This window comes from Ambystoma mexicanum, chromosome 2p, assembly GCF_040938575.1.
Source record: "Ambystoma mexicanum isolate Mex_15411 chromosome 2p, UKY_AmexF1_1, whole genome shotgun sequence".
In the NCBI taxonomy this organism is placed as follows: domain Eukaryota; kingdom Metazoa; phylum Chordata; class Amphibia; order Caudata; family Ambystomatidae; genus Ambystoma; species Ambystoma mexicanum.
Genome location: NC_090923.1, coordinates 1,445,197,640 through 1,445,216,008, shown reverse-complemented (window position 1 = coordinate 1,445,216,008; position 18,369 = coordinate 1,445,197,640). Strand labels below are relative to the sequence as shown.

At 50.1% G+C, this 18,369-nt stretch overlaps 1 protein-coding gene across 8 annotated transcripts in view; it reads right to left on the bottom strand.

The window, feature by feature from the left end:
• SLC4A2 (solute carrier family 4 member 2) overlaps positions 1-18,369 on the bottom strand; it is a 1,509,271-nt gene that overhangs the window by 168,997 nt on the left and 1,321,905 nt on the right. For all 8 annotated transcript variants that reach the window (XM_069645996.1, XM_069645995.1, XM_069646002.1 and 5 more), the window contains 2 exons: positions 17,355-17,558; positions 7,922-8,011 (listed from right to left, as the gene is read on the bottom strand). In XM_069645996.1, coding sequence (XP_069502097.1) covers positions 7,922-8,011; positions 17,355-17,558 — 294 coding nt within the window. The remainder of the gene's footprint in view (positions 1-7,921; positions 8,012-17,354; positions 17,559-18,369) is intronic.

Here is an 18,369-nt window from a genome sequence, read left to right as displayed (position 1 = left end):
TATCGGCCTGTAGTTTTTCGGGTCATCTCTCAGGCCCTTCTTGTAGATGGGAACGATGTTTGCTGTTCTCCACGTGTCAGGAATTTGTCTTGTGTTCCTGCATCTTCGGAAGATCTCTGTTATTAGCGGTGCCCAGGCTTTTGCGTCCTGTTTTAGATGAGTGTTGGATATTCCATCTGGGCCGGGTGCACGAGAGTTGTTTAACTTGTAGATCTTTTCCAGAATAGCCTGCTCGGAGCAAGTTATCCATTGCGATGTATTTTGTTTTTCCACTACGGTTTCTGGTGTTGTAGGTTCTTTAAATAGTTCGGTGATGTGTTCTACCCATTTCTCTTCTGGGACACTGTTGGTGATGGTCATATCTGTGGTAGCCTGATTGGTTTTGATTAGTTTCCAGAAGTCTTGTGAGTTCTTTTTACACACTGTTCTCAACATGGACTCAGCGTCTTCTTGGTATAATTTCCAGCGAACTGATTGGAGCCATGCTTTGTAGCCTTTTTTTTGTATAGTTGCCGATTTTAGATTTAATTGTGTTGGATATCGTTTTGCTTGTCGTATTATCTGCTGTCTTTATCCTCAACTCTTCATTATATTTGTGCAGATGAGTTGTTTCCGGTCTTCTCTTTTGCATTGGGCGTAGGTGTGGAATGAGAAGAGGATAGTAGTCCAATTTTTCAGGGGTAGCTTTAGCAGACCTTTGTCTGTAGTAGGATGTTGTAATATCGATTAAGACGTCTGATGTCATTTTCAGCCGGCTACCTTGTGCGTTTGTTTCGAGCTTGTAAGGCATTGCTGTGGTCACGTATGTTCTTACTGGCCACATTGCATATAGTAAGTTGTGATCACTGCTGATGGTTTTCACTACCTTGAAGCTCGTGATTGTAGAGTATAGCTCTTTGGAGGCGAAAATGTAATCGATGGTACTTTTCTTTCCTTCGCTTTCCCATGTAGGGATGGTGGCGCTGGCAACTTCTAAAGAGTTCAAGTTGTACAAGTCTCTGGATTTCATCAACGCCGACCAAGCGCAACCTCGAGCGATTGAGCATGGATTTGTTGTATTTTGCGGTGGCTTTGATGCTTTGTGACCTGGACAGGTGGCATTCAGGTCACCGCATATCAGAATATGGTCCACATCATAAATTTCAGCGACGTCGGTCAGTATTTTTTCCACGGTGTTTAGAAAATCGTTTGTTTTGGTTTCTGATGGGTTCCAATAGATGTTCAGGAGAAGAAGGAGGTCGTGTCTGAGTTTTCCTTGGGATGTTTCCTCTTTTTCCCATTTCAGTAATGTTACCTGGATTGCCAAGGACGATCTCAGATTGTGGACTATTCGTAAGGTCCCCCCTGATCGGACTGCTGTTAAGAGGCCTGATACAGGTCGGCCTTTGTCTCCTTTTTGAGCAGGAGATAATAGAACTTCGTAGCCGTCCAAGCTGGGTGGGTAGAGCAGCCAGGTCTCTTGTAAACTTATTAGGTCAAATTGGCCAAGGTTTATCTCTCCGGGCTTGGTCAGATGGGAATGGCCTCTTGTATTCCAAGAGCCAATGGTGATCATTTGCTGCTTCTTCTGTACACCTTGCGTTTGCTCTGATGAGTCTCCTCCAGTCCTCGCCGGAGGGCGGTTTGGTTGCTATTTCTTCACGTAGCGTGTCAATACGGACGGAATCCATGCCCATTTTTTGGGATCTTTTTCCACCTTGTCAGCGTGCTTTAAAGTCGGGGGTTTTTCTCGATTGTTTCGCGTTTCTGTTTCCCTTCTGCCCGATCTCGAGGGCGGGCCCCTCGGTTGTCTGTTTGATTTACTTACTAAGGGCTCCTCCTGCGTTTTCCACCTTCCCGTGGTAGAATTGTCAATACTCTTTACTCTTCCTTTATCTCTTCTGGTGTCTGGGCTGTATTGCCTTGTAGTTTCTCGCGCTGTGTTTCTTTTGTCTTCGTTTTTTCGCTCGTTCTTCTCTGGTGTTCGGTGTGATTTTCTCTTTGTGCTGGAAGTGTCTGTCCCTTCCGAGGTACTCTGAGCTGATTTCCATCTTTCTTTTCCGTTTGTCTCGTAATTGCACTCCAATTTTGATGCATGTGGGTGAGCACTCCTATGACCTCTTTCTTCAGATGTGGTTTCCCTTAGGAGGTACCCTCTTTTAGACAGTTCACCTGCCGCCTGGAGCAGGAGTTTCTTCACTGTTTGAGACGTGATGTGCAGAAAGATGCTATCTGTCCTAGCTTTTTGTGCGAATTCCACTATTTTTATGTCCGCACTTCTGATTTGATCTCCTCTGTGAATTTTTTCGAGGAGCTTCATCGTTGCTCTTCTATTGAGGATGATTTTTTCTCCCGTTTTGTCACGTCTTTCAAGCTTCAGCGTACGTGACGCATGACTCTTTTGAGTGAAGATTTTGGATGTACGCGTGGAATTTTGTTGTGTGGGCAAGGCAAAAAGTCTTCGATTTGATTCAGATGAGTCCCCGGATTTATGTCTTCGCCTGTTTTCTTCCCTCCTGTGACTCAAGGTTCTGTGTGTTGGTGCATTTGCCTTTTTATCTGTGTCACTTTGACTAGTCGGAGACTTTTGTCTGTGCCGCGATTCGTTGTTTGATGTCTCTTCAAATCTTCCAACATTGCGTTTTTCCTTGTATATCCTTAGATAAGAATCCTCGGTACCTCCGTGCTTTGATTCAGTTTTGTTGATCTTTGAGTTTCCTAGGCGAAAAAGCGTTTTCCTCTCTGGGGTAATTTGACGACTTCTGTTACTTGGGTCGTCAGTTTTATCTTTCTTTTTTGTTGGTGTTTTTTTTTGGATCTGGTGATGTGGGTCTTTTGATTCATGTTGCAAGAGATTATCATCCAGAAAGGATACCTTTCTTTTTTTTGTAGATGGTCTGGGAATGTCTGATTCCGATGTTTCAATGGAGTAGACGCTTAGGTTGGATAGGTCCAGCGAGTTGTCTTCAGTGGCTCCCCTCTGCTCTTCTTCTTCAATGATCTGGTAGGACTCGTTCTCCGTAGGTTTTGGTTTTTCATCGTTCACTGTTATCCATTTGGTCATAAGCTTGTTTAAGATGCTTTCTGTTGGTTGTTTCTTCTGTGCAGAGGGAGCTTTTGTGGTTTTTTCTTTCGCTGATAATTGATTTTTTTGAACCTTTTGTCTCAGCGGTTTTTTACTGCTCTCTTCGGTTTGCGTTCTGAGTTGAACTTCATCGGTTTGGTTTTTGCAGGTATTTTCCGTGTCTCCTGACTTAGCATGTGAGTTTATTGCTCTTTTTGGCGATCTAACGCCCGTATTGTCAAAGGTCATCGAATATACGTCTGCCGTTTTGTTTTCTGGTTTATGTTTTCTTTTAATCTCATTCGGATTCGTTTGAGTGCTCACGTTCACTGATTTATGTTTGAAGTGGAATACCTCAGGGTTGTCTGTCATGGTGCTTTGATCATATGTACTTGCCTTCCAAGCTTCTAAGGCTGTTATGCAGCCTTCGAGATGGGTTAGCTTTGAGTTGCATGCCGCTATTAATGAGGTGTGATCCTTTAACGTGTTGTTGATGGTTTCATATAGCTTCCCAAATGGTGCAAGCGCAATGGTCACGGCTGACATGAATGGTAGTATGTCAGTGCTTTTGGTAGGTAAATTGGTGTCTTTTTTTTATGCATTTCGCTTTCTGTCTTAGCTTTATATGGAGTAGAGAGTAATGATCGTGAAACTTCTGCTTGATCAACATCCTTTCTTTGTTTCGAGATCAGAATCCCGCCAGGAGATGTGTCTCTGATTTTTAACATGTTTTTATAGTTTAATAATGCCTCCGCCAGTTTGATTTCTTCACATTTTCTCTGGTGATCTAGTTGGACCATCATTGAGTTTGGTTCCGTTTCTTTTTTTTTCGCCGCAATAGGTTTATTTGATGGTTCGGCTTTACCCGATTTATCTGCCAGGCCTAAAGATGGGGACAATAGTGTTTCGCTCGTAATGAGTTCTGCCGTTTGTGTTTCATCGTAGTTTCTTCCTTCAGTCGGAGCTGGCTGTAAGCCAAGATCTAATTGTTTTTCTTCCCTGTGTATGGTTATAGCTGGTTGGCCAGAGGCGCTTTTTTCTCTCTTTTCCACGTTGTTTTCCAAGTTTCGCTCCGAGGGTCTGAGATCTGTATTGACGTTAGGTGGTTCGGTTTTTTGTTGGGACGTAGGTAAATTGTAATGCCAGCGTGTTTGGGGAGAGTAACCAGTGCTTCCCAGACACTGCGCTGAGGCCGGTTGTTTAGGTACGATTTTTCGAGGGGATGGGGGAATTCCCTCCAAGATTTCCAAATCCGATAGTTCAAACCGGTTTACCGGCGGAATCTTTCCCAGTTTTTCAAAAAACCTTTCAATCGGGTTATTTGTCAAAGTTATTGTATGAGTTGATTTTTTCGTCTGGGTCTTGTTTGGTAATCTGTTATTGGGTGTTGATGAGCCAGTTGGCTTTAATTTTTTTTTTCCCCTAGGCTTTGTGTGTTCTGATTTATGACAATATCGTTTGATTTGAAGATTTGAGATTTTGACTTTGCCTCCTCCTCTTTTCGGGGAGTAGGGGAATGAGTCAGAATAGATTTGGACTTGAATCCGTCGTGTACTTCTGTATTTGAATAAGTGTTTGACTTGGCCCAATGATGTTCTCTCAGGATATTCAGATCATCAGTTACCTCTACTTCGGGATCCTCCAGGTATGATATAGTTGTGTTTGGGCAGTTTTGGTCTCCATATCCAATCGAATCTGATTCAGGGCTGGGTAGAGCAGCTCTTATAGTCCTTGGGTGAACCTCGCTTTCAATTTTTAATTTTCTACAAAGGTCAATTTTATCCAACCCAGTGTATTTCTTCTCACTTATTGTCTCAAAGAAGGCCTTCAGTCCTTTATCTGTAGTTAGATTTGTCCTTGTTGCTACTTCTGTATACATTTCACCATGTAGTGGCACCAATCTGCCACAAGAGGGCGTGACGCGGCCACTCTCCGGCACAGGCTCGACTCTCTCCGCTTCCTGGAGCTCCGCAACCAGCCGCGGGCTCGCTGGGATAGGGCCCGCCTCCAGCCCTCCAACCCCCGGCGCCGGGTCCTCCACACAGTGGGGCTCAGCGGCCCCAACGTTCATCCTCACAGCAATCGGCAGAGCCGCTGCGCACTCCATCGCCGTCTCCCGCTCCCCCCCACCAGCCGGCCCGGACGCCGGCGGCACGACAACGACCTCGAGGGGCGGACTCCCCTCTGACGACCGCCGCTCTCCCCCGCCAGCGGATCCTGCAGGCGGCGACACTGCTCCTCTCCAAGGTAGGTCATGCTGCTGCCGATGGGGCGATCTGAGGCGGGGGATCGGAGGGGAGAGAGCATGCGTCTCTAATTGCTGCGATTTCTTCGTTTTGTGTTTGTGTTCTAGTTTGTTACGCACAAGTGGTTCCTCTTGTATTTTTAGTGTGAGAAAGCCACTTCTCAACACACGCCCGCATTCTTCTCGCACTGTATGCCCAAGCTCCGACTTTTCTATCAGGGAGGGCTCCTCCATGGTTACACTAGTTTCAATGCTGGGAGGATAGTCGTAAGGATGTTCTGATAAGTTCTTAAGTGCTTGGGATCTTATACTTGGGTGAGCTTTGCAGGGAGCAGTCGGGGGGAAGACAGACAGCCAGCACGCCAGCGGCCAGACTGCCAGACTGCACCTCCTCGCAGCTCTCCACAGCCGCTCCGCGGCCAAATTGGGTTTTTAAACCCTATGCCTTGATGAAAGGCAAAAACAGACTCAGGCAGCAGGAAAAAAGACTCAGGGTTCTCTGCCAGACTGCACATCCTCGCAGCTCTCTGCGGCCGCTCCGTGGCCAAAATGGGTTTTTAAACCTTATGCCTTGATGAAAGGCAAAAACAGACTCAGGCAGCAGGAAAAAAGACTCAGGGTTCTCTGCCAGACTGCACCTCCTCGCAGCTCTCCGCGGCCGCTCCGCGGCACAAATGGGTTTTTAAACCCTATGCCTTGATGAAAGGCAAAAACTGACTCAGGCAGCAGGAAAAAAGACTCAGGGTTCTCTGCCAGACTGCACCTCCTCGCAGCTCTCCGCGGCCGCTCCGCGGCCAAAATGGGTTTTTAAACCCTATGCCTTGATGAAAGGCAAAAACAGACTCAGGCAGCAGGAAAAAAGACTCAGGGTTCTCTGCCAGACTGCACCTCCTCGCGGCCGCTCCGCGGCCAAAATGGGTTTTTAAACCCTATGCCTTGATGAAAGGCAAATACAGACTCAGGCAGCAGGAAAAAAGACTCAGGGTTCTCTGCCAGACTGCACCTCCTCGCAGCTCTCCGCGGCCGCTCCGCGGCCAAAATGGGTTTTTAAACCCTATGCCTTGATGAAAGGCAAAAACAGACTCAGGCAGCAGGAAAAAAGACTCATGGTTCTCTGCCAGACTGCACCTCCTCGCAGCTCTCCGCGGCCGCTCCGCGGCCAAAATGGGTTTTTAAACCCTATGCCTTGATGAAAGGCAAAAACAGACTCAGGCAGCAGGAAAAAAGACTCAGGGTTCTCTGCCAGACTGCACCTCCTCGCGGCCGCTCCGCGGCCAAAATGGGTTTTTAAACCCTATGCCTTGATGAAAGGCAAATACAGACTCAGGCAGCAGGAAAAAAGACTCAGGGTTCTCTGCCAGACTGCACCTCCTCGCAGCTCTCCGCGGCCGCTCCGCGGCCAAAATGGGTTTTTAAACCCTATGCCTTGATGAAAGGCAAAAACAGACTCAGGCAGCAGGAAAAAAGACTCATGGTTCTCTGCCAGACTGCACCTCCTCGCAGCTCTCCGCGGCCGCTCCGCGGCCAAAATGGGTTTTTAAACCCTATGCCTTGATGAAAGGCAAAAACAGACTCAGACAGCAGGAAAAAAGACTCAGGGTTCTCTGCCAGACTGCACCTCCTCGCAGCTCTCCGACCTATAGATATTACTATAGGTCACCTAAGCCATACAGATAATGAAAATGTGTGCAAAGAACCAAGAGGAAAAAGCTGAAATCTTGCAAATCCTATTGCTGAAAGTCAATGTACCCAACAAAAGTGCTTTTCATTTGCTTCTGCCTGCCACAAACAGCTCCCAACAGGCGTTACAAAACAAACACAGAGAAACTATTTTGGGTTTCTCACTGCTTTACCCAAATGAGTCAACAACATAGATGCTCAAATAGTCATCCATAGGGCCAAAGGTTATTGAGAAGGAAACCCCTAAAGAAAGTGCGCTATTAATTGGGTGCACCAAAGCAACTGGGGTGGTAGAGGATTCAAGCCGGAAGAGCTTGAGACTCTGAGGTGCGCTTCTCATTCTTTAGGATTTAAGTAGATAAGCTGCCAAAGGCATTTTGTAGGCCAACATCAGCTTTAAAATGTAGTCAGTGGACTTAAAGGGTTCTTCAGGGATATTGTTGCAACAGTAGAATATAAGGTGCATGCTTAAGCTGGAAGGTTGTTCACCAGACAAATGCAATATGTGGTGTCTAGCCGAGGCATGCTGGTTGTGGCACAATGAAGATGGCTTCATGCCAGTATATTGTGACTTAAGAGGAAAACTCCAAAACATTGTGTCATAAGAGGACAAAGCCTGGTGTTGCTATACCCCTGCAGAACTGGTGTTACTGAACATTATAGAAGCAGAGTCCTTTCCAGAGGAATAGACCTGGTTATGGTGTGCAAAGAAAGAATGAATGGTAGTCCATTACATACAGAGGGTATGCATGATGGTGGGCTGCGCAATGAAAGACCACTTTAAAGAGCAGTTTCCTGGCAAGCCGCTATATCATATGCTACACTTTAGTAAGGACCAATAAGTAAACATTCAGTTCTGATTGCAATTAGTCTTCATATGCATTCTATGATCATTGACATAATTTCTTTAATGCATTTTCAATAGCCATTTGGTTCTTGGTTTCAATACTGACCTGTGTGTATGTGTCTGTAAAACCATAATCCACCAGCACCATAATAAGGATAGCAATTGGAACACCAAAATCACCAATCACTCGGCGGATCTAAAAAAAAGAAAGAAACATTGTGTAAACATACACTACTGTTCTGATGGAAAGTCAACGAAGGGGTGATAGAAACTGGGACTATGGACAGACCAGAGTGAAAGGCAGTAATCATAGAGACCATAGAGCAGGGAAAGGGCCCTTTACAAAGACAAGAGAGGAAGAAGAACATCACAAAGACTAGAAAGAGGAAAGAACTGAGTCCACTCTGGAGTCCAGAATGAAGGGGGAAACACTCTCAAATAGCAGTGAGGTGCATAATGGGGGTACCACAGAAAGAAGGGTGGTGGGGGACCCTCCAGGCCCCCACCACAGTGACTGGAAAGAAGGCAAAGAACGCATCACTTTCACAAAATGTATAGATGTAGTGTCATTCATGTAGGAAAGGCCTACTCTTGTGAAGAGAACAAAAAGTGCCAACAAATGATAGATGAAAACATGTGAATGAATCACTAGCATTGCTCCAAGCTGCTTCGATTCCATTGTTGTCTAGACTGTGTTCCATTACAGAAGAGGACCAATGATAAGAATATCAGTCTTGGTCATGCCACCAATGGGAGCATTGCAGCCAAACTGTTAGACCCCACCCCATCTGCATTGAAATACTAACAAACTCAGACACATTTTGGCTTTTTTTGGCATCATTGCTGAGTTGTAGTAGCTTGATTACTTGGGCACATCCAGCAACGGAGCCCTGGCTGGGCATACCCACTACGACTAAGGGAGACTCCTTAAAGACACCAAATAGTGGGGAATTGAACGCTTTCAATTACTGATAAGAACTGGATTGCTCTGGCTAACTTTCATTTCATAGTTTTTACCCAGTCTGCCTAATTACAGAAGGGGACAAGACAAGCCAAAACATGTACAGGGTTGCTTGTGGTCTCTAACAGAAGGGATGTAAACTACCCCTTTTCCTGGTGAGACTGGGCCTGATTTCATGTAGTTTTCCCTTTCCGTTTTCCACAGCAACTACTGCCTGATTGGGTTGGGGCCAAAGAGAGGGGAGTTTATGTATTAAAGAGATTAAAGGGATACGAAGAAGATAATTCCAGAGATAAAAGATAAGGAATGGAGCGCATCATATAATTGTGAAGGAGTAGTCTTCCACAGTAAAAGACTAGAAGGTAAACCACCCATCACAGAAACTAAAGAGAAGATGAAATTACATAGAGAAAATGCGTCTTGTACCGAAACTATTGAAAAATGATGGTGGTCACCAAGGAAGGGAAGAGCCCCTTTCAAAGGACCAAAGACAGGCAAGGATATGGTAAAGAAGAGTGGAAAATTCTCTGGTAAGGCACTCATTCCAGACTAAAGAAGAGAACATTAGACACAAGAAGCTTTACAGTCCAAACAGAGTGTAATGAAAAGGGCAAATGGTCACCACAGACAGATAAGGAACAAGTTACTTACCTGTAACTGTTGTTCTCCAGCATGGGTCTGGCATGGATTCACATGCTCATGAATATTCCCTGTCGTCAGGCCAGGAATCCTCGGTATAGAAAAAAATCAGTATCAGTTTCGTTTCTGATCTGTCTTTCTTAGTAGTAACCAAACACTGGTCTCTGGGTCATACTGCCCCCAGCCAATGACTGCCCTCTCCCCAAGCCCCGCCTCTGGCAGCCATCCTCAGATTTGGTAGCACGTAAAGTGGCAGTATGACCAAGTGAAGAGCCGCAGAGGGGTAGGCGGGAGGGTTCGCATGTGAATCCATGCCAGACCCAGGCTGGAGAACAACAGTTACAGGTAAGTAACTTGTTCCTTCTCCAGCATGGGGTCTGGCATGGATTCACATGCTCATGAATAAGAGAATACATAGCAGTACACACATGCACAACCACGGGAGGTGGCAAAAGGCTCAACATTAAGCAATACAACAACTCAACATTAAGCATCTCTTACTTCCTCACCAGGCTCACCTTAAGCAAACAGGTTGCGCAGCACTGCTTGGCCGACCCTGGACTCAGTAGAATCTTGTGAAGGTGTGCGTCGACCTCCACGTCGCAGCCCTGCAGATGTCCAGCAGGGGCACAACGCCGTGGTAGAAACGATCGCTCTAGTCGAATGGGCTCTCGGACGGCCGGGCAGTGGTCGGTTTGCCAACCGGTGACAGTGCATGATGCAGCCGGAGAGCCATCTGGATTGGAAGTCTTTGAGAGAGCCTTCCCTTGATTCACAGTCCCAAAGTTCACAAACAGCTGTGATGTCTTCCGAAAACTCTTCGTGCGGTCCACGTAGAACTTCAACGCTCTAGCTACGTCCAGCGAGTGCAGAGTCCTTTCAGCCGGCGACGAAGGAGACGGGAAGAAAACTGGCAACACCAAGGGTTTGTTGAGGTGGAAGTCCGACGGCACCTTGGGCATGAAGGAGGGGTGCGTCATCAGCACCACCCTCGTGTCAAGTATGGCGGCTTGCAAGATAGGGCCTGGATCTCTCCCACTCGTCGTGCGGAGGTGATGGCCACGAGAAACGCTGTCTTCCACGACAGAAACTTCAACGGTGCCGAATGCATAGGCTCAAATGGGGCCCCCATGAGCCTGGTCAGCACCACGTTGAGCTCCCACGCTAGGGCAGGGGCCTTCACCGGCGGGAATGATCGGAACAATCCTTTCATAAATTCCTTCACCAGTCGATGAGACCACAAGGACGCCCGTCCCGTAGTTCTGGTGTATCGTGACATGGCGGCCAGATGTATCTTGATGGAAGCGTGAGCTAGTCCAGCCTTGGCCAATGACAGTAGGTACGGCAATACTTGAGGGGCCGTAATCCGCAGAGGGTTAATCTTCTGTGCACGGCACCAGACAGAGAACCTCTTCCATTTATGTCCGTAGCACTTGAGAGTTGAGAACGCCCTGGCCTTTGCAAGAACCTCTCTGCAGTCGGCCGGGATGTCGTATGCTCCAAACTCTAGTGCTGCAGGAGCCAGGCCTGCAAGTTCAGCGACTCCGGGTTGTGGTGACGAATGGCGCCTCCTTCTCTGGAGAGAAGATCTGCATCCGTCGGCAGCTTGACTGGTGTGGACGTTGACAAGTCCAGAAGGTCAGGGAACCAGATCTGTCTCAGCCATGCCAGTGCGACGAGGATCATTCTGCACCGGGACCTCTTGAGCTGGTTGATGAGCCAGAGCAGCAACGGCAGCGGAGGGAACGCATAAAGAAATAGGCCGTCCCAGGGGAACAAGAAAGCATCGCCCATGCTCCTCGGCTAGGGGAACCTGCTGGCGAACCTCCGGCACTTGGAATTCGTCGCGGTCATGAAGAGATCGATTTGGGGTTCGCCCCATCGTCGGAAGAGTCGATCCACTTGATCCTGGCGTAGTTCCCACTCGTGGCACGAGCGCAGCTCTCTGCTGAGTGAGTCGGCGATCATGTTTTTTATTCCTGCTAGATGAAGACGCACCAGAAACATGCCTTGGGCGACGACCCAATGCCACAGATCCTGGGCTTCCTTGGATAGGGCAGGGGATTTGGTTCCGCCCTGCTTCCGGATGTAGAACATCGTGGTGGTGTTGTCGGTGAAGATCCTCACCACCTTGCCCTTGAGGGACGGAAGAAAAGACCTGAGGGCCCAGAACACTGCGCGGAGCTCCAAGATGTTGATGTGGAGTGACTTCTCCTCCGGGAGCCAAAGGCCTTTTGCGTGAAGATCTCCGGAGTGCGCTCCCCAACCTTCCAGGGAAGCATCCGTCGTCACCGTCACCTGGTGAGCAGGGGTCTGAAAGTCCGTGCCCGCCGACAGATGAGAGCAGGTACCCCACCACCAGATCTCCTGACGGAACGTCTCGTTGAGAGGGATCCTGTCCTCGAAACTGCCCGTCGACTGGACCCAGCGGGCGTCGAGGAACTCTTGTAAGGGGCGCATCCGAAGCCTGCAAAGGCGCACCAGATAAATGCAGGAGGACATCATCCCGAGGAGGGACTTGATAGATCTTACCCTGGCCATGTACGTGGCCAGCAGACGCTGCACCTTGCCCAGAATGGTCCTGGTCCTTTCCTCCGACGGCAAGGCCAGGCGCGCCACTGTGTCGAGCTTGGCTCCCAGAAACAGGGCGACCTGCGACGGAACCAGGTGGGATTTTGGAAAGTTGATGGAGAATTCCAGGTCCGTGAGCAGCTGGACGGTCTTCGCAGTGTGCTCCACGGCGAGCTCCCTTGTCCTTGCCCGGATGAGCCAGTCGTCCAGGTAGGGGTAGACGTTGATCCCCTGTAGGCGCAGCCGTGCCGACACTGGTGCAAGGCACTTGGTGAACACCCTGGGTGCCGACTTCAATCCGAACGGGAGGGCCTTGACCTGGTAGTGCCGCCCTTGGACCACAAACCTGAGGACCTTTCGGTGTCTTTTTAGAATGGGGATGTGGAAGTACGCATCCTCCAAGTCCAACGACGACAGGAAATCGCCCTCCTCCAGCTGTCCCAGCACGTGCTGGAGGGTGACCATCCGGAACCTCTGTGCCTTGATGTACTTGTTCAGTCATCGCAGGTCCAAGATGGGGCGCCATCCCCCTGTCTTCTTTTTTACGAGGAAGTACCTTAAGTAAACTCCAGAGCCCCGAAGCCTCTTTGGGACGAGCTTGATGGCACCCTTCTTGAGCATCGTCCTTACTTCCAACAGTAGTTGAGGGATGTGATTTTCCTTCCTGGCCACGGGTGGAACGCGAGGGCACTTCTTCTGAAACTCGAGGGCATGCCCTTGGGCCAGGGCGTCCAGCACCCAACGGTCGGTGGAGATGGACTCCCACACGCTGACGAACTTCGCCAGCCGGCCTCCCACCGGGGTGCTTAGGTGGGGGCCCGACCCCACGGTCGGTTCAATCTTGTTTGGAGGCCGCCTTGCCTCCTTGACCTCCCTGTCGACGACGACAGGCACCACCTGACTTGCTGCGTCCCCTGTAGGCTTCCTGGGACGAAGATCTTGCCGCTTGGCGGTACGTCGAGGAGCCACTGCCGGATCCCTTGGAGGCACCTTGTCTGCCTCCGGAGCTCCGAAAGGACGGCCGTCGTTGTTGGAGCACTCCCAGTGCCCGGGCAGTCTCCGTGTCTGTCTTGATGGCCTGAAGGGATGTCAGAAAGCACCAAAGAATTAACTGAAAAGGATACGGTACTTAAAAGGATACAGGTGGTAGGGTCTTCCGGATCCCTGTTCACGCGTTTTGATAGTTGTGAAGTCAAGTTAAGACCTTCCAAATGATACAACTCTCTGACTGGTAAAACAGGCAGAGCGATGGATCACTGGAAAGGGCGTGGGTAAGGTATAAGAAGTCAGCCTAGAACAAAATAAAGTATCATGAATAACTACCCCAACCTGGGTATGATGGAAATAGGAAATGTCATGAATGCACACACTGACCTTGAGTCTAGGGCAGATGAATCCAGCAGAGTCTCTTGCGGAATCCAAGGTAGAACAAACGACAAGGAAGGGAAGATTAGTAAGGGAGACTTATCCCGAACGGAACGAGGCTCACGCTAGATACGGGTTGATGCACCACAGGATAGCGTCCAAAGTACTGTTCACTGTCACCTTCCAATTATCCTTGAAAAGTTTCCTTCCCACGTAGTGTAAAGTATAGAAATGAATCAATCCCCCTGTTAATAACACAGGAGCAGGAGTTGGAAATAGCGCTCCTTTTAAGGTATAAACAAAGTACACGCGGTTCTGGACAGCCGCGAAGAAAGGGGCGTGTGCGTGTGGATTTACACGCGATTAGGATTCAGGCAGTCCAGGCCAGCAGCGCTTGAAGATAGTGTGCGCGTGTGGATTTACACGCGAGCAGGATTCACGCAGTCCAGGCCAGCAGCGCTTGAAGATAGCGTGCGCGTGTGGATTTACACGCGAACAGGATTCACGCAGTCCAGGCCAGCAGCGCTTGAAGATAGCGTGCGCGTGTGGATTTACACGCGAGCAGGATTCACGCAGTCCAGGCCAGCAGCGCTTGAAGATAGCATGCGCGTGTGGATTTACACGCGAACAGGATTCACGCAGCCCAGGCCAGCAGCGCTTGAAGATAGCGTGCGCGTGTGGATTTACACGCGAACAGGATTCACGCAGCCCAGGCCAGCCGCGTTTGAAGATAGCGTGCGCGTGTGGAATTACACGCGAACAGGATTCACGCAGCCCAGGCCGGCCGCGCTTGAAGACAACGTGTGGATTTACACGCAACCAAACAGCTCCAGGAATCAGCGTGTGGCGGAAAACACGCTATAGAAGGCCAAAAAGGTAGCTGTAGTAACCTGCAAGGATGCAGACCGGAGTGTCAGCTACACAACGCCAAATGATTCGATCAGAAGCAGCGAGTGAAGTTTTCATGCTGCTTAAATACGTAATGCCGTAGTTCACGTGACGAAGCAGAATACACGTGAGTTAGCGACGTGAAAAGTGCAAACGTCGTTTTCCCGGCAACGTGTCGAACAACCGCCATTTGGAATAGAACGGTCTAGCCGTTCTACGAGCGTAGGAGGTAGGACCACGTCCAGCATGCATGACAAGGGACTCATCAACCGCCTTCCCAAACAGGTTGTTCCCGTCGAAGGGCATGTCCAAAACCTTGGTTTGTACGTCCTGGCGGAAATCCGTCGCCTTGAGCCATCCTCGTCGTCTCAGGCAAACGCTGTTGCCCAACTGACGGAAACCGGTGTCGGCGATGTCCGTTGCCACCGTGATGGCGTGGTCTGAAGCAATCTCACCTTCCTGTAGGATTTCAAGGGCCTCAGCCCTTTTGGCGTCCGGAAGGAAGTCCAACAGAGGGGCGATTTTGAACCACAACTCCCTGTCGTAGCGGGCTACGATACCCAGGGCGTTGGCCGCCTTGATAGTCGCCGCTGCGGATGAGATGACCCGTCGTCCCATCGTGTCCAGCTTCCTGCCCTCGCCGTCCGGCGGAGAAGTTGATGTCGAGGCCGATGCCCCCCCAGCTTTCTTCTTTGCCGCCGCCGAGACGACCGAATCCGGGGTAGGTTGCGCCCGAAAGCACAAGGGGGCAGCGTCGGGGACCCGGTACTTCTTCTCGTACCGGTCCCTCTTTGCCGGCGCCGTGGCAGGGTTCTTGAGGAGGGCGAGCCCCTCATCCCAGATGTCATCAAGAAGTGGTACGGCGAGGACCGTCTTCGTTTTAGCTTCGCGCCGTTGGTAAAGGAACCCTTCCTTCTTCTTCTCTTCTGGGCAGAGCTGGAAGAGCTCGGATGCCCTGGAAATCATGGCATGAAAGGATCCAATCTCGTCGGGCGGGGATGCCCGAGCAGGGGGCGACGGGGGACACGTCCCGTTGTCGCCTCCGTCGTCATCTGTACCTGTCGTAGCCGTGTCCGTGCCTGTATCATCCCTGTGGGTAGTAGACCGGGGGGAAGGCAGAGCAGGCCGCAGAGGTGGGAGAGGTGGCGTAGGATGCGTCCTCCTCCTCTTATGCGGTGGAATTTCCGAAGGTCCCGGCTCCGGTTCCCCCGTCGGGTCTGGATCGGGTACCTCCGTCGGGGAGAGGGGCAACCTTGTCCTTATCTCCGAGCATAAGGACTGAATCGCTGACAAAATGGCCGCCGAAGTGTCATGCGGCGCCGGAAACGACGGGCGCGAGGGCTCTTGAGGAACTTCGTCGGCGACACCGTCGCTCTCAACGTCGCCCTCGTCAGGATCCCTCCCGATGGGCTGGGCCTCTTCCACGACTTCGATGAGCTCTTCTTCAGAGGTTGTGTCCGTATCCACGATGGCCACCTGCCCCTCCCCCACCTTTTCCAACGAGGACTTTGTGGGGGTCTTCTCAATGGGCCTGAAAGACGACTCCCTCCGCGGTGGCAGGGAGACTCTGGGTCCTGAGGTCGCCTCCACAGGCTGAGCCAGGGCCGCTGCGACATCCTCAATCGAGGTCTTAGCAGGGTGAATTAAGGCCATCGTCACCTTCTGTACGCCTGGGGCCTTCACCTTGGGGGGAGGGTCCGAGCCTCGCTCCCCCTCTGCCGGAATCTTCGAGATCGACCGGGGCCTCTCCAGAAGCTTCGTCGGGTTCTCGGGCTTCCTCTTACCCGAGCCAGAGGGTTGGCTCGTGGTTGATAGCGCCGGGGAGAATGCGCCCTGCCTGGCAGCCAAGGAGCCCGACCGTTCGGCGCTCCCGGTGCCTGCGGACTCGCGGTACTTGGCCTTTTGTTGGGCCCCCGTCACCGGGGCGCCCTCACAGGACTTAGAAGACCGCTCGGACTTCTTTTTCTTCTTCTCGCCTGAAGGGCTCTTCCCTTCCAGCCAGTTGGCGAGACGGAGGTGGCGATCCTTCATGGTCTGCTGCGACATGTTCCCACAAAACGCACAGTCCTTCTCCGTGTGCGTCTTGACTTCATGGAGACAGTAGAGGCATAACAAATGCTCGTCCTCCTTGAAAACATTCTGAAGCTGGCATCCAGGGCAGGTCCTGAACAGCTTCCCGGGCCTCGAGCTTCCTTTCTCCTGGGCCATGTCCGGGGTAGGCCTCGGAACTTCTGGATTCCTCCAAAAGCGTAACTCGACGAAATCTTCACCCTTGAGGGGCGTAGAAAACTCCGAAACGGATCCCCGTTGATCGGATGTAGAAACGGTGGAGCTTGAGGCTCTATTTAACCGAAAAATTAGAAAAATCTCCTGAAAAAGCGCAAAAACGCAGTAAAAGCTCGAGAGCTACAGCACGAGGACTCCCAACACTTGAACGTGCAGTAAAAATCTGAGGATGGCTGCCAGAGGCGGGGCTTAGGGAGAGGGCAGTCATTGACTGGGGGCAGTATGACCCAGAGACCAGTGATTGGTTACTACTAAAAAAGACAGATCAGAAACGAAACTGATAATGATTTTTTTCTATACCGAGGATTCCCGGCCTGACGACGGGGAATATTCATGAGCATGTGAATCCATGCCAGACCCCATGCTGGAGAAGTAATGCATTTGATGGACAAAAGAGAAGGGAGGGATAATATCAAGGAGACCAGAAAGGATAGGGTATAAGTCCCCCATCATAGACTAAAGAGAATGATAAAAGCACAAAGAAAGGAACGTCACAAGTTCTTCACAATGACTAGAGAAAAAGCAAAGGCAGTCACCACCGACAGAGAGATGGGAAGACCCACAGAGCAATGAGACGGGGGATACAATCAAAGAGACTAGAAAGACAGAAAGGCAATGCCTCCATTAGGACAACCAAAAGGAAGGGGAGAAGAAGCCAATTACAGGGATAGTGTTGAATGAGCCTGGAGACGTTCCTATGCATGCACAAGGTGAAGGGAGAATGTTTTTGTAGGGACATGGTGGGACGAAGAATGTCCTCCTGACATTGACATCTCAAAACAGGGAAGGGTAATTACAAGGGTTAGGCAACATCTCTATACTAACATACCCGACCAGGGAAGAAGCGGCTGTTCTTAAACTTTCTTAGGAAGAAGGCGATGAAGAAGGTGCCAAGCATCAGCACCAGGGAAAGGAGGGCTGTGTTGGGCTGACCAATGACCTTGGCTGGCTGCCCCGCAGTGCTGTTGGAGACTGGTGTAGTGTTCTCACTGGTAGTATTTGTGCAGCCTGTAAGTGGATGCTCCTGAAAGATCTGTCAAGAAGAAGGGCGAGAGTTACAGATTTACCAGAGCACAGCACTGCCAATGTATGATGCAGTAGCAACAGAAGCCTGCAGGTCTGTGAATGCATCACCACTGGGAATCCACAACATCTCCCTAACCAACACTCAGCTCAGTAACACCAATTACAAACACACAGGTGGGCATAGATCCCAACACACTTGAATAGTCACTTTAGTAGCGCCCTCCAAGCAGTCAGGGTACTACCAGAAGGGAACGAAGGCCCCTACTGTCTCAGGGCGAGGATGCAACTTTCTGTGAGTTGAAGAGCCCAGGCATGTCAAGCTAGGGTGCCATATCCCCAAACAATACTTCCATCCACCGAGATGTGTCGCACCTTAGCTCCCTGTGCAATGTACGATGTGCTTCATGAACATTCTTCCACTATCCCAAAGGGAAAGCCCAGCAGATGCAACCAGCTCCACAGAAAAGTGACTCCACCATAAAAGGACATGCAATATGTCCTAATACCATCATATGAACTGAGCCCCCACTCACTATACAACACCAGCAAACCATAAACATATGACCCATATGCACAACACTCCGACAGCGCGCGCACGCACGCACGCACGCACGCACGCACGCACGCACGCACGCACGCACACACACACACACTGACTCCTGTGTCAATAGACACTCATTGTTCCATGAGATGCACCCAACTATGTTAGAGATTTCCTAGGTCACCAGTTTCCATATGATCACTGGGATCACAAGACTAGACACACAAAACAGAGTTTTAAACATGTATTAAGGAAATGCACAAAATGTGGGCAAAAG